Source organism: Malaclemys terrapin, chromosome 10, assembly GCF_027887155.1.
Source record: "Malaclemys terrapin pileata isolate rMalTer1 chromosome 10, rMalTer1.hap1, whole genome shotgun sequence".
NCBI lineage: Eukaryota > Metazoa > Chordata > Testudines > Emydidae > Malaclemys > Malaclemys terrapin.
The window spans coordinates 28,483,883-28,499,282 of NC_071514.1; the positions used below are offsets into that span (position 1 = coordinate 28,483,883).

Sequence of the window (15,400 nt, forward strand, 5' to 3'; positions counted from 1 at the left end):
ACATCGCAGAGACTGTTTATTCTCAAGCAATTGCAAGGGGGAGAGTGTGCACGGACAGGGATTCCCCCTTCCTAGGCAGGTCTCTGCTTTACAAGCAATATAAGGCAAGTATTTATACCTTCCTGTTACATACATCAGTGGCTAGTGGTTTATCCTTTGTTTATACAAATTTCTTCAGACACTACCTTATCTCAAGATTTCTGCTCAAATCAGCATTCCATCCTTATCAGCTAAAGTGAGGCAAGAAAACTAAAGCAGAGGCGAAAACAGCATCTCGTACAACTCTCACGTTGTTAGAGTTAGAGGCCTCTCTTAATTCTGCTTCCACATACATTTCAGGAAGGATGTGGACACATTGGAGAGAGTCCAGAGAAAAGCAACAAAGATGATTAAAGGTCTAAAAAATGTGAGGGAAGATTGAAAAAACTGGGTTTGTTTAGTCTGGAAAAGAGAAGACAGAGAGGGGACATGATAATAGTTTTCAAGTATGTAAAAGGTTGTTACAAGGAGGAGGAAGAAAAATTGTTTTTCTTAACCTCTGAGGATAGGACAAGAAGCAATCGGCTTAAATTTCAGCAAGGGACTTTTAGGTTGGACATTAGGAAAAACTTCCTAAGCACTGGAATAAATTGCCTAGGGAGGTAATGAAATCTCCATCATTGGAGTCTTTTAAGAGCAGGTTAGACAAACTCCTGTCAGGAATGGTCTAGATAATTAGTCCTGCCAGGAGTGCAGGGGACTAGACTAAATGACCTCTTGAGGTCCCTTTCAGTTCTATGATTCTATGAAAAGGCTTGCAAAACAGCAAATTTCAAAGTTTTAAGTAAGAAAGCTTGGCATAGCTTTCCACTAGTCACAAAACCATACACAATGCTGTATCTGTAATGGGATTGTGGCACACTTTAAGCCAGCTGGAAAGCCAACGTGATTTCAGCCATTGCAGAGGAGGAAAAATATCTCTATCCAACCGTTCTGTGGAAACACCTGGTAGAGATATACAGTCCAGTAATAAGCCTGGCACTTCAGCAAGCTTGAATGGCTCTTTATGTCTACACAGCACTGTTATGGCCACACCTTGTTAAATATGCAAATTACAAACAAAATTAAAAAGATCCTCCTACAGAAATGCAAACACCACTTGGCTTATCTCCATTAACAACCTTCCTAGATTGTTTAATTGCAGCTCTAACAGATGCTAACGAAAACACCTGTCAAGATTACAGATTGCACTGTAGGTAAGAATCAATGTTGTTTGATTTCTGGATTCAAAAATAGGAAACACTTTGCAGTGTATTGGATAGAAATTTGATGTCATGTGCTGTCAATCAAGAGCATCTAATTTGTAAGCCACAGCTCCATACTGTTCTCTGCCTTGGCTAAATAAATGTATGATCTAGGAGACCCAGACAGAGACAGATAAGCTTAAGGCTGGAGTCTGAGTTTAATTCCTGAAAGTGTAATTGTGGGCAATAGTACTAAATATGCAGTAGTGGTTTTCTCCAGACGCTCAAAGGCACATATTGCATTTCTCAGAGCAGCTAGCCCATGGTCTCTAAGCAGGGAGGATGCCAGCCAAAGCCAATCCACAAGGAAAAGGGCATCTATTCCTGCTGCAGTCACACCTCCTGCCTTGTTGTGGGGGGAAAAAAAAAAAAAAAAAGGACTTCCAAGGCAAACACACTTTTTAATTAGAAGGCTTTTCCCAGGAAACAATAAGATTGGAGCTAGACCATCCAGAGCTGGAGCAAGTCTTCCTGTGTAAAAGCTGTGGAGGATCAACGTTAAACTGAAAATTAGGGTCTGATGGAAATTTTCCACTGAAACTTCTTTTTGATGAAAACTTGATTTTTATTTTACTAACTTTAATTTTTGAATTTTTGTTGGAAAACCAAAAATGTATGGGTTTTTCAGTTTTTTGATGAAAAGTCTAAATTTTCCAATTAAAAAAAAAAAAACCAACCACCCCATTTTCTCACCAGCTGTACTGAAAACTCCACTGGTCTTGAAGCCATAGAGTTTCTGCTACAAAATCCCTTTTGGTGGATTAATCTAGTCACAATGCCACTTAGGTTTGTCCCCTGGCCTCCTCCACCATGGGAGAAGAGGTAAGTCCAAAATTGAGTGAGTGGCTTTACAACTTGGTGCCCAGCACCAGTCAGGTTTGGGACCTTAGTTCCTTCTTCTTGCTGCTGCCAGGAGGCTGGCTCCTGTACCAAAGCTCCCACCACAACCTCAGGGACTTGCCCAACCTCACCCCATTTCTAGCAACCTGAGCCCTGGTCACCTCACCAATGGTACACACCATGCATACAGCCACAGATAAGATTGGGTGGGGCTACTTAGTGCTTAACTCTGCCTGATGGGAAGTAACTGAGTACTTGAGTGGGATTTCCAATCTCCTCCTCCTCCGTTTCATGGCTATAGGAGACCCTTTCTGGTAGTAAAGGGATTTGCGTGTGTGTCTCTGGACATACAATGTTTAGTAGAACCCAAGGCAACTGTCTGATACTGAGAAATCCTCCTAAGCTTCAGTCTGTGCAATCTTAACTAACATTTTCAAGGCAACAGCAGCGTTAAGAAACAGCTAACTAGCATGTCAGAGTCCGGGGATGTCCCCCCTTGCTGGGCTTTCTAGTGGGACAGCACTTTAGCCAGCAGACTTTAAGGGTATATTTATAGCCCATAGAGGGAAGTTTGTCCCATTTTCCCTAGTTTAACTCGTTCATCAAGATCCAAACCACGCAGACGTCTTTCTTCTTCAAGAGTAATTAGCCAGCTCAAAGGGATTAAAGCCCTTCCGAACACGGCTTGCACCCACCCTAGTGCTTTTTAACCCCTCCCCTCCCCCCCCCCGGGTTACAAACCAGGCTAGTTACTAAGGCGCTTAGTCCAGACGCATTCCAAGTCCTGTTGTTCTGGACAGAGAGGTAATGAAACAAAATGTCCCCTGGTTTTAGACGCCAAACACTGGCAATCTCCCCTCCTATCGGCTTCCAGGAAAAGCGAGCACACTTCGTGCTCACCAGGGGAGCGTTGAACCAGCTGTGACCATGAAGGGGCAGCTGCTTTGCTACAGTCACACGTCCGCTCAGTTAGCAGAAGCGGAGGGGCCAGGCAGGTGTGAATTAGCTAACAGGCGCTAGCTGGCTGTCCGCAGGCTCGGCGCATTGTCGCCGCCGCAGCTAATCTGTTGCTACCTTGCATTGCCCTGTGCTGCAGCTGCTTGGCTGCCGGCTCCAACCTGCCCCGCCCCCGCCACACGTCTCTTCACCTCAGCTCATCGCATATCCACCCTGCCGCCCCTGCACGCTCCCCTTTGCCTTCCATTGGGCTGAGCTCCCCCCGCCAAAAAACCCCAACCAACCGAATCGGGGCACTAGCACGCTGTTTGCCGCCACCCCGCTGTTCACGAGGCTTGTGTGCGCTACCCCTCCCCCCAGGCTATGTCCATTTAGACACCATTGACTCGTTATTTCCGTGTGCGCCCCACCTTTGTAGCGCCATCTCGTGCCTCCCATCTTATACCTAGAACAAAACAAAACAAAAACAAAAAAAAAAAAAAAGAGAGAGTCCCTGCTCCAAAGAGCTTACAGGCTGTGTTTGTACAGGGCCTAGCACAGGGGGTTGGTGGTCCATGACGGGGGCTCCTAGGCACTAGAATAATACAAATAAAAATTAATTAATAATAATGCAATGCAAGTCAGAGAACATTCTCTAGTGTTGATTGAAATGGCCACCTCAGGACCCTGTGATGCCAACTGGCAGAGGGTACATAAGGGTTACAGGGCTCCCCAGGGGATAGTATCTTCATACTAGTTCACCATATAATGTCTTATAAAGTGTGTACTGAAATCCTGTGCTACACTGACTATCATCATCTTTGCAAAAAGTATGTGCAGATAATATGTAAGGCGATCTGTGCACATCTATATTGTAGATAGATATGTATATATTGGAAATTATGTGTTTAAAGCATTGCCATTACAGACAAGTGACCCAGAGGTAATATGCCTTAAGACAGGTTCCAGGAGGTGAGAGACTTACTTCCTGGCTGATCATTGTGTACTGTGTGCCTTACAATGGAAATCTATTTACATACTGAGTCAAATGCTAGTGAGAAGATTATGCATCTGAAGAAGTGAGTTTTTTTTATCCATTATGCCCAAATAAATCTATTAGTCTTTAAGGTGCCACCGGACTCCTTGTTTTTGTGGATACAGACTAACACGGCTATCCCCTGATACTTGAGAAGATTATGGGCACTTCAGGAGATGAATTTAACAGGAAGAGGTGACTAGTTGGTGGGAGGGAACCCAGTTTAGGGATGAAGAACAAAGGGCTGGTGTAATAGAGCTAGGGGGTGCAGAAAGACCCCCTGGCAGCCATCATCTGGGGAGGTAAGTTGCCAGCAGGCTTGGTTTTATGAAAAGAAGAACTCAGCCATTCTGGTTGAAAAACGCTGAGAGAAGGACTTAGGATAAGTAGAATCTTATTAGACAAGCAGCAGCTCGTTAGTTAAGTTTAGGCTCTAGAATGTGTGTTATGATTTAATTGTATATGTAACCCTCCTGTGACCAGTATTTCTATGTGGTATTATTTGACTCTGTTTTTTGTTAAATCAACTCATACCTGCTTTCTCTATGAACAAACCCATGTGCTGAGTTAAGTGGAGCTATGTCCTACAGGGTAACTGCTAAACCTTGGTGTATTGTTCCTTTGGGACCAGAGGATCTGTGGCTGTCCAATGGCTAGGCACTCTAGGGAGATGCTTAAAGGACTGGGATGGGGGGCAGATGGAGTATGCCAATTGCTCGCCTGCAGAGGGACAGCAGAGCCTGCGTGGGCTGAGAGCGGAGGGCTTGTGTTGCTTGTGGCTGATGGAGTCAAGAAGCTGACCCCTACCAGACACAGATGAGGCTTCCTCACGCTAAGGACAGGTGATAGTACAGTGGCTCACAAAGCTGGATAACCCCAGGAAGCACGGCACCCTGATTTGGATGCTTCTGATCCTACCACCTGGAGGCTGTGGCTGACTGGTCTCTGGGGTTTCCCCCCAAGGCTACATGAATCCTAGTGCCCTGCCGAGTGTCATAGTGGGTCTCCCCTGTACATTTCAGGGTCCACAAGGATGCTGGGGGGAGGAGTGGTCTTATCTAGTGCCTGTTTTGCCCCAACCAAACCACCACCAGCCCCCATTCTCTCTGCCCTCCCTCCACCAAGCAGTCCCTGCTTTGGCTGCTTCTGATACTACTGGCTAGAGCAGTGATACTCAGACTGAGGCTTGAGAGCCACAAGTGTCTCTTTAATGGGTCTCCTGCAGCTCTGTGCAGCACATGATGTTAAAACACTGTGTGATTTAATTATTAACCAATCTGGCTGCTTTTAAATTATGTTATTAACTAATTGTAGTTGTAATATATATCTGACTAATTGTAATACTTGGTCAGATATATAAATAGTAAATGAAACAATGAATTCACTCTACTGTGGCTCTTTGGGTAATGTTGATCACTAATTTGACTCCTGGACCACTGAGGTCTGAGTATCACTGGGTTAGAGTCTGTGGATGGCTGCTCTCTGTGGTTTTTCCACAAGTTCCTCCATGGCTGGAGGGGGAGAGGAAGCACCCCTGTATCCTAGTGCCTCCAGAGGAGAGGGCAAGTCCCTCCTGCACAGCCTCACACTTGTCTTCTACAGTGCCTGCATCAGGGGGATCCTCTCCCTGCTGGAACGGCAGTTTTTAGCACTGCTTTACACCCCTCCGGCCGTTTTACCTGGCATAAAGGAGCCAGAGCTTCTCAAGGGAAGTGATGGGAGAAAATAATTTAAAATTGGGCAGTGTAATTGAGAACATACAGTAGGAAACAACCTGGTTTGGAAGCAGGGAGGAGATGATGACCTATCAGTAAAAGGCTTTCTTTTCCAATCTCTAATAGGTACAATTGTCTATCAGGAAACCAGGATGGCACTGTCAATACTCTGTAAGGTTATAGAGCACAGTGTTCTCTCTCTTTTGGCAACATTTCTATATTCTGCACAGTATTAGATAAGGCATGTTAATTAGATCCCTTCAGGGATCTAGTCAACTGTTGATACATATGTTTAACTCCTGTGTACAGGAGTTACATAGGGTTCACCAAATAGGAAATAAACCATGTCACAAAAGCTGATCTTTAATTACTTTATTTTTCACAATAATAAAAAATAAATTAGTCATAAACAAAAATAGTTAACTTTTTCCATCAAAGAGAAAATGTATACAAAGGATGCTGTACAGTTCAGGTTCGGGTGCATTGCCAGGGATACATATTCCTGAACTAGTCACAAAGTACTTTAACTTATACTCCCCCTTTAAATCCACTCAAGAAACTGGCTAATCAGAAAATTACAAAATGGTAACTATGGATTTACAATATGACATATATATATATGCTATAAAATTCCATGAAAACTTGGATTAGTATGATGAAAGACCTGGACAAAAATGTAGATGGCATACGTAAATAAATACATATTAGGTCCCTTTAATAAAAATCTGCATATTCTAAATAATTGAACTATTTTGGTGCAGTGGCTTGTTCCATAGACATAGCTCAGAATACATATTTCCTATAAACATCTTGTATTTACAAATAACAAAAAATAAGTTATAATAAAGTATATCCTTCTGCCAAGATGGATGACTGGGTTAAAGTGAAATGTAAGTAATTTTACATATATAAAGTAGGGTTTTTGTGTCACTCAAATCGAGGCTTGATGATCTGCACAGTTAAGGCCCCCGTCCATGAAGACATAGGTGCTGGAACTAGAGGTGCTGAGGGTGCTTCACCCCCTAGCTTCAAGTGGTTGCCATCATATACAGGGTTTACAGTGTGGTTCAATGGCTCTCAGCACCCCAACTATACAAATTGTTCCAACACCCCGCTTAACAATGTCCCTGATGACTTCAGGGAGGGTCAGCAAGGGCACCTACGTCCACCCATGATGAGCACATTGCAGGGTCAGTTCTGAAGAGACCCACACAGTGCACCATGACAAAGCAGGCTAATGAAAGCAGTGTTGTTAGAAAGTCACTGGGAAAGTGTTGAATTTTCAAAGGAAATAATCAAGCCCAAAAGATAATGGGAGTTTGCATTTCCCAATCCATTAAAATTCCAAGGAGTCTCCATTTAAAAAAATGTAACTATACTCCCTTGTGTTTCATTGAAAATTGACAAAGGGCCAAATTCAGACCTAGTGTTAGTGGATGCATTTCTAATAAAGTTGCACCTGCTTTCACCAGGTCAGAATTTGACCCAATAATTGTTTCTTATAATGCAAATTAGTTTGCCTATTTAAAAACACTAAAGATGAAAATGTTAAGTGTTAGTAGATTGCTTTTATTCAGCTCCCTAAATAGAAACTAACATAACCCCCACTAATATATTCTGTAAGCCGTGTTAGGAACGAAGGAAGTTTACTTTAAGCATTCATTGTTTGAATTTCCCAATTAACTGCCCCATAGACCGACAAATGCTTTTATAGAGAGGAGCCAAAAGGCATTAAACACAGCTGTGCCATAAAAACCAAGTTCTGCAATGATTTTTTCTGCTATTCAATCTATAAATGATTGCTCTAATGGTACTTTTAAAACAGCAGATGTTGTATGTGAGAATACAGGAACAATACATACTTTCATAATTGTGCAGTTATAGGTACTCTGGGTGCATTGCACAGGAATTCATTCAGTAGTTATTTTAATAAAATGAACCACCAAGTGTTCAGGAGCTGGTTGAACTATCAGGAGAATAGCTCTACTAATAACTAGTCTTATTTCTGACACAAACTGTTAAAAGCTATCTTGTTCTCGCTCACTATAAAAAACCCCACCTTGTATTAATTCCCACAGCTGTGCCAACTAGTCCTCTGTTCAAGGTAATAAAATAGTCTGATCACTTAGCACTGCTCTAAACATCAAACATTCTTGTTGAGTAAGCAGGTATGGCAGTAGCTATTAGCACTCCAAACACTCCTGAATGTGAGTAGTCCCACTGAACTCAGTTAAGTTGTGGCTATCTCATCCATACGTGCCTTGTCTATGAACTTTTGAGTTAACACATCTCGAAAATACAGCAAGTGTTTTCCTACTTAAAAGGACCCAATTTTGGATCTGTGCCATTTGGCTATGGAAATGGGATCATATAAACATTGTAAAAACAACATTAATTCTAGACCCTGATGTATTATGCCCCAAAGACAGATTATTACATTACATTAGTCGTAATTGTATGAGTGTGTTGAAACCATGGCTGGGTTGTGTGATGTTCATGCAAAACCATGCAAACCTTGCCCACTCGCTTTTGCATCACCCCTCAAAATCTGCCTCTGTCATGTAAGATCAGCAAAATGGGTTCTCTACAGATGTTTGAGAAGCCAGATGTGGGGCTCCCTTTGTTGTGTGCTGGCTTCAGGTAATCACTTTTCACCAGTTTGCCTTATATTGACGATCCACATATTGTCCCCATAGTTACTCTGATCTTCTATTTTATCCCAGATCATGTAACCTGAAGATTTGAAAGGTGAGAAAATGTTTTTTCTACTACATATTCACACACAATAAAGAAAAGGTGTTATTCAAATTAATGAGCCTGATTCTGCACTTGCTTACACTGGTTTTATACCCGTGTAACTCCACTGAGTTCATTAGTGCCATTCCTGATTTACATCAATGTAAGTGAAAGAATCAGGAACTATACATGGTGTCAGGCCAAACTGGAGCACTGCTATATAAAAACAAACACTTGTAATAATTAAAATGCAATAACTGGTTTAAATGAATAGTTTTAAAAGTGCACTTCATGTGACAATGAAATAGTACCATAGATAATATTAGTCCTTCTGCATCAGTGTGTGTAGGAAAGGAGAGTTGATTAGTTTATATTCTAAAAACATCTATCATAATTATAGTGAAACTTGCCAGTGACAGCAAGAGATTAAATCTGGCCACAATCAGGCTGACTCCTTACTGCATGGTGTTTAATTAGGTGAGACTAATACTTTTTAAATAGTATATATGAAAACTGGCCTTACACCAGATAGCTCAGTTTATATAACTATCAATATAAGTGACCACATTCAACTAACAAAGCAATGAATCTGAGGAGTAATACAGGGTATATATACATAGATATATACCCTTTTATACTCGGCTCCTATGAACTTTGCTGTCTTCAATGGTAAATTAATGGAGCCCACAAAAAGATAAATCCTTCTAAGCCATCCCAACTGCCACGTATTCAAGAGCAACACATTTTATAACTTGCCTACAAACCATGTAAAGCACCACATTCACATACCTATTTACCAACTCACTGTTCAGCTTAAATTATTTACTTTATCCAAAGGTATGTGCAAACTGTTTATGGTTCATATATTATTGTTGTGTGAACTATAATTTATTTCTTCATCTGGGATGTAAATAATCTTTTTATGCTACAGATACTTCCCTAAAGTAGATGAAATACACTTCTCTTAAGGCAAAAGAGAAACAACAGAATTAGATACAGTTTGTCAGGATTTGCTACAATGTGACATTCATATGAAAATTTATATTTACCACCATTGGAAATTTGACAGTTCCTCCCCATAATTCTTTGGTCAAGAATCTACTGTATACAGTGTAATCTCAGATCTTCAGGAGCTATATAAAGTCCTTGATGGATGACTTTTCATGACATAACGGCATAGGACTGAGAAGGGATCATTAACTCAAAAAAAAAAAAAAAGGTATATAATTAGTCTTTCAATTTCATACAGGTCTCCCATTGTTTAATTAAATTAATTAGAGGATAATCCAAGTTCTAATGACATTTAATAATTTCTAATCACAAAGAATCATTATTGTGACATCAAATTTTAGAGACAAAGGAGAACTCCCACTGATTACAATAGGGACTCCTGATCAAACATTGATGGTACAATAGGGCTCAGAGATAATCAACATAGGACTAGCATAAAGCTCAACAGTAAACATGTATCAGGTATAAATAGGATTATTTGGCACCATTTTTGAATTCAGACAGTGGACACCTTAAAAATGGACTCAAGATTAAAGGTATCAGTAGGGTTTAGAGTACATTGCAATGAGTAATTCAATAAGCAAGTTATTTTTTTTCCACCAGCAGAACTCAGCGCTACTTGCACAGAAATACTTAAAAAGACTCAATAAAAGTGGATGAACTGTGAAATTTTCAGGTAGTTTAATACCTTTAATCTGCACTGAATGCCTTTATCTGCACTGAATGTCTCATTCTGTTTAGCTCTAGCAAATTCCAGGACTGAGTACAGTAAGTGTAGAAAATGAAGATCAGCTAACCCAGGTGCAAATCTGTAACCATTCTTGACTGGAACAGGGAGACATGGTGTAAATAGATGCTATTCTTTTAGAGTAAGTTTACTGAGGAAGAAAACAAACTACACTGTAATAATCCTTCAACAGATAGGAGTCAGGATTTCCTTAATACAGACTTCCAAACTACTGCACTAGCAGTTATATATATATATATATATATATAAAACCACCACAGACGGCTGATACCAAAGGGTTATGAAAACATGTTAGAGACAGAGGGCCAGATCCTTTGGTGGCAGCTTCAGAAACTGATGGCAATCCTAACTGAATCTTATACACATTTGGATTGATCCTATTACTTACTGAACACTTCTATAATGAAAAATTATTATGCAGCGAGATTGCTACATCATGGTGGAAGACCCTCTGCTGGTGTAAACTGACAATTTAGATCAGTGGAGGAACATCACCCATTTGAGCTTCAGCTGTTAGCTTCACATGTTAAAGAGAAGACTTAAAAGACTTAAGGGCACTGTGGTGGGTAATATATTGTTTTCAACATCCATACAGAATTACAGGCTATAACTTTAATGCACTAGTTTATGAATTAGATACAAGGCACTTATAGGCAGTCAATGTGTGTACATTTGCTGCTTAGTTGAAGGCAGGAAGTTAGTGAAAGAGAGCTTAATCATGACACTAATTTAGTATGAAGGGTTGAGGTAATAAAACACACATATTAGGGTGCCAGGAAATTGAGCTTAAATGGATCCTAAGGGTGTTGGATTTTTTATGACATAACACTTCTCATTTACATGTTCTACTGATACCATCTACTAATTTAAGTCCAAAACACCAAAGAAGGGTTGATACTCAGCAAATGATCATGCTGCTGTATCTGTACTGGTCAAACATCTCCAATAAATGCATTTGACTGATTTTCCTTTCATTCAGTTCATAACAAGAAGGGTGGTATTTTCCTTAAATAACAATTATTTGATGAACAGATGCATACAATAGTATCAGTAAAAAATAATGCTTTAAAAATCACGGTTTTACAATGAACATTTTAAAAGCCAAAAAGCTCCTATTATATGCTGCATGTTATGTGTGAGACATAACCATAGTCTTGATGTGCTCAGCAATAAGGAAACCATCTCTTTAAGAAGGTAGAACCAGTTGCAGTCCAAACAGTAACACTGTTTATGTTCCCATATCGAAGGTAAACATGGACGCTACAGGTGATGGAGTAGTTGTTATCTGCGTCCTAGAAAACCTGATTGTCTATTGGCCACCCTTGTGCAGGATGCACAACAAGCTGTCTTGTAATAGGTATAGACACAGAGACGGGCCTGCACCACCACATTGCAGTTGTAGTATTTGTCTTTGCAATTTTCATCTGGGGGGGAAAACAAAGCACAGACTTTTATGATTCAGAAAGAGTATGTTATCAGAGCAGATTATGGTAGAGTGCAAATTTATTTTTAAAGATTTACTGTCAGGTGAAAAAAGCATATATTTAAAAATAGCCTACTGATGTAAGTAAGTTAAATTATTAAAACTACAAGAACTTTTTTTATTTGAATAAATTTAGAAAAAAAATGCACATATTTAAAACAATCTACTTTACTTTTAACAATTTGTGTTTGCTTTTTACACTTAATTTGGCTTGAATAATGAAAATGGACTAGATAGTAGCACTTGTATTTGTAGTCAGGTTTGTGTCATTTTCACTTTCAGATTCTCAGGTAATAAATACCATGCTGCAGTGTTTGGGTGGCTAATGCTTCAGGGGAATATTAACAGTACTACCAACTCCCAAGCACTGAAAAGTCATGAATCAGGCCCCCCACAATCACAAGATTGGCTTATAAATATAGAGATTTTGAAAAATAATAAATGTTGGGTTCTTTCTATTTGCCCTCTGGGTTCTGAGCCACTAGGATGCACTCCACTCACATTTAAAAACCATGAGGGCTAGAAACGTGCTTTTTTGATGAAAACTGAGAGTCTCTCATAATCACATAACTCAAGGAGCAGGGATTTTAAGAAAAAGACCAAATAACACCAGGCACACAATAAAATCATGAGACTTGTCAGTATTAATTTGTTTTAAACAAAACTGTTTCCACATGGAGGAGGAGGAGGAGGAGGAAGAACAACATTTCTATCAGTCTTATGCTACATAATAGCTAATTTTTACAAAATCTAAATTTGTGAACAAATTTGACCTGAAAGTTGCTACAGAGTAGAATGAGGTTCTAACTATTTCTTAATACATCTTTCTCCCCTTCTCTAGTAATTATAATTAGTAATAAAATGATTCCATAAAAATTATGAAAAAAATCCCTGACAATATCAAATTAATGCTAACGTGTTACATTTTGGTTAATAAATTTCATGAAAGAAATTTGACTCTGCATTGACATCTTAGGTTCATATTTTAAAATCAAGAAGAAAAGTGAAATCTAGGAATTATTTTGGGGAGGTTCTATGGCCCGTATTATAAAGAAGGTGAGACTAGATGCTCATAATGGTCTCTTCTGGCCTTGGAACCTATGAATGTATGCAACAGCACCGGGAAGTTCATAATAAAGAAAATGTCTTTTGTATGCATAGTTCCTTGTAAAAGGTATTAGAAGACATAGAATATTATACATGATTAAATTTTCTGGTTTTAGGGTTAAAGCAGTAAGAACCCACCAAATCAAACATTCAAAATACGAGGTTCCATAAAATACACACTAAAATTAACCCAAATGTGCCATTTTAGCAGATCCAAAAATCTCTCATACGCTCTGGGACTTCAAAGGGAGTCAATTTCTGATAGTGTTCAAGGAAAACATTTTAATCAGAAGACTCAAAGAGCTTGGCTTGTTTAGCCTAATCAAAAGATGGCTGAGGGGAGACATGATTGCTGTCTCTAAATACATCAGAGGGATATATACGAGGGAGGGAGAGGAGTTATTTAAATTAAGCACCGATGTGGACACAAGAACAAATGGATATAAACTGGCTATCAACAAGTTTAGGCTCGAAATTAGACAAAAGTTTCTGAAGAGTGATGTTCTGGAATAGCTTTCCAAGGGGCGCAGTGGGGGCAAAAAATCCTAACTGGCTTCCAGACTGAGCTTGATAAGTTTATGGAGGGGATGTTATGATGAGACTGCCTATAATGGCAGGTAGTCCATCTGTGACGGCTAGCAGCAAATATCTCCAAAAGCTGGATGGGACACTAGATGGAGAGGGCTCTGAGTTACTACAGAGAATTCTTTCCCCTGTGTCTGCCTGGTAGGTCTTGTCACAAGCTCAGGGTGTAATTGATCACCATATTTGGGGTCAAGAAGGAATTTTCCCCATGACCCTGGGTTTTTTTTTGCCGTCCTCTGCACCATCGGGCACAGGTCACTTGCTGGTTTGAACTGGAGTAAATGGTGGATTCTCTGTAACTTGAAGTCTTTAAATCACAATTTGAGGGCTTCAGTAACTCAGCCAGAGGTTATGGGTCTATTACAGGAGTGGGTGGGTGAGGTTCTATTAGGGTGACCAGATGTCCCAATTTTTTAGGGACAGTCCCGATTTTTGTGTCTTTTTCTTATATAGGCTCCTATTACCTCCCACCCCCTGTCCCAATTTTTCACATTTGCTGTTTGGTCACCCTAGGTGCTATGGTCTGCAATGTGACTAGGTCAGACTAAATGATCATGATGATCCTTTCTGGCTTTAAAGTCTATGAAAACCTACTGTACCTTTTTAAAAAGAGAGCCTTGTTTTGTTTAAAAACAAACTCCTAAAATTGGAACAGAAAATAAACGCTGAACCCAGAGAGCCTATACAGGATTGTTAAATATTTTCTTCACTAGATGGAGTTCCACAGTCAAAACAGTCCAGTTTTCCTGTCTCCTTACCTATTTCTGGTATACAATCCTGAGTGTTACAAGGTTCTTTTTCTTCTGGTTTAAGCTGTGGATCACATTGGTTACTGGGTGTCAGATCATCTGACAGACATCGTACTTCTCGAACCCGGAATCCTCCTTCACAGGATTTGGAACACTGAAATCAAATGAGTTAAAATTCAGGAAGGTGATAATTTGTGCTAGGAAACCCCTACAGAGAAAGGGGACTTATAGCCTTATCCAAAGCCTCCAGATTTCTTTCCATTGACTTCAATAGGATTGGGATCCTTAAAATGCTGACTAAAAAGTTATGGGATTCATTTCCTGTTAGGGCTCAAGAAAAATCCCTGTCCCCATGATCCCCAGTACAAGTGAGCAGGACAAGGCTCTCTCTAAGAGAAACCACTTCAATTGAAATACTCTCATAGAACCCTCTTCTGGGGTACATTTTATGAACCATCCTGATAGCTATATGACAGGAAGCCAGAAAGATTGTTATAGATGTGAGAGGAATTCAAGGAACAATTGTTTTTGCTCAGGGATTGGCCTGTACACCACACCAAATCAACCTCAAAGAAACTATTGAACAGAAAGTGGATGTCACGCTGTCTGGAGTGGTTCACGACTGTGAATGCCTACCTCAGGGCAGATTGTCAGAAAACAGAGCAGACGCCCCAAACTGGTGGTGTGTTTTATATTGAGGTTTCAACAAGCCAGTGACAAATGTGAACTCCTGGATCACTATACATATCTTACCATGGAGTCACAGACAATCCCCTTAGACTCTCCAGTCTATCTTGCCACCCAGACAAATGGACTTTGTGATAAAAGGTCACTTAAACCAAAAGTCACATCACATCAGTTTGCTTGCAATTCCAAGAGACCAGTCACTTATCCCAGATCAATTGGTACTCTAGATCTTACACCAAAGACAATGCTGGTAGCCAATTCTATAGTCAACTAACTAAAGGTTTATTAGCTAAGAAAAAGGAAGCAAGAGTCACTGAGAGCTAAAGCAGGTAAAATATATGTACAAGTGAGTCACAGTTTGTAATTCCAAATGGTGCCAGTGATGTAATAAACTGCCAGTTTCCCAAAAAACTTTTCAGGGTTCCCAGATTGTCCGTGGGGATCTCCACTTTGCACCTGTAACCTTTAGGAGTCCATACAGTCC

The 15,400-nt window shown here is 40.1% G+C and overlaps 1 protein-coding gene across 3 annotated transcripts in view; it reads right to left on the reverse strand.

Annotated features, from left to right (window-relative positions):
- Positions 1-6,167: 6,167 nt before the first annotated feature.
- Positions 6,168-15,400, reverse strand: part of THSD4 (thrombospondin type 1 domain containing 4) — a 641,818-nt gene continuing 632,585 nt past the window's right edge. For 2 of the 3 annotated variants that reach the window (XM_054042518.1, XM_054042519.1), the window contains 2 exons: positions 14,239-14,383; positions 6,168-11,729 (listed from right to left, as the gene is read on the reverse strand). In XM_054042518.1, the coding sequence (XP_053898493.1) occupies positions 11,587-11,729; positions 14,239-14,383 (288 nt within the window). In that variant the 3' untranslated portion in view covers positions 6,168-11,586. The remainder of the gene's footprint in view (positions 11,730-14,238; positions 14,384-15,400) is intronic. The other variant, XR_008446511.1, reaches the window with a different exon arrangement.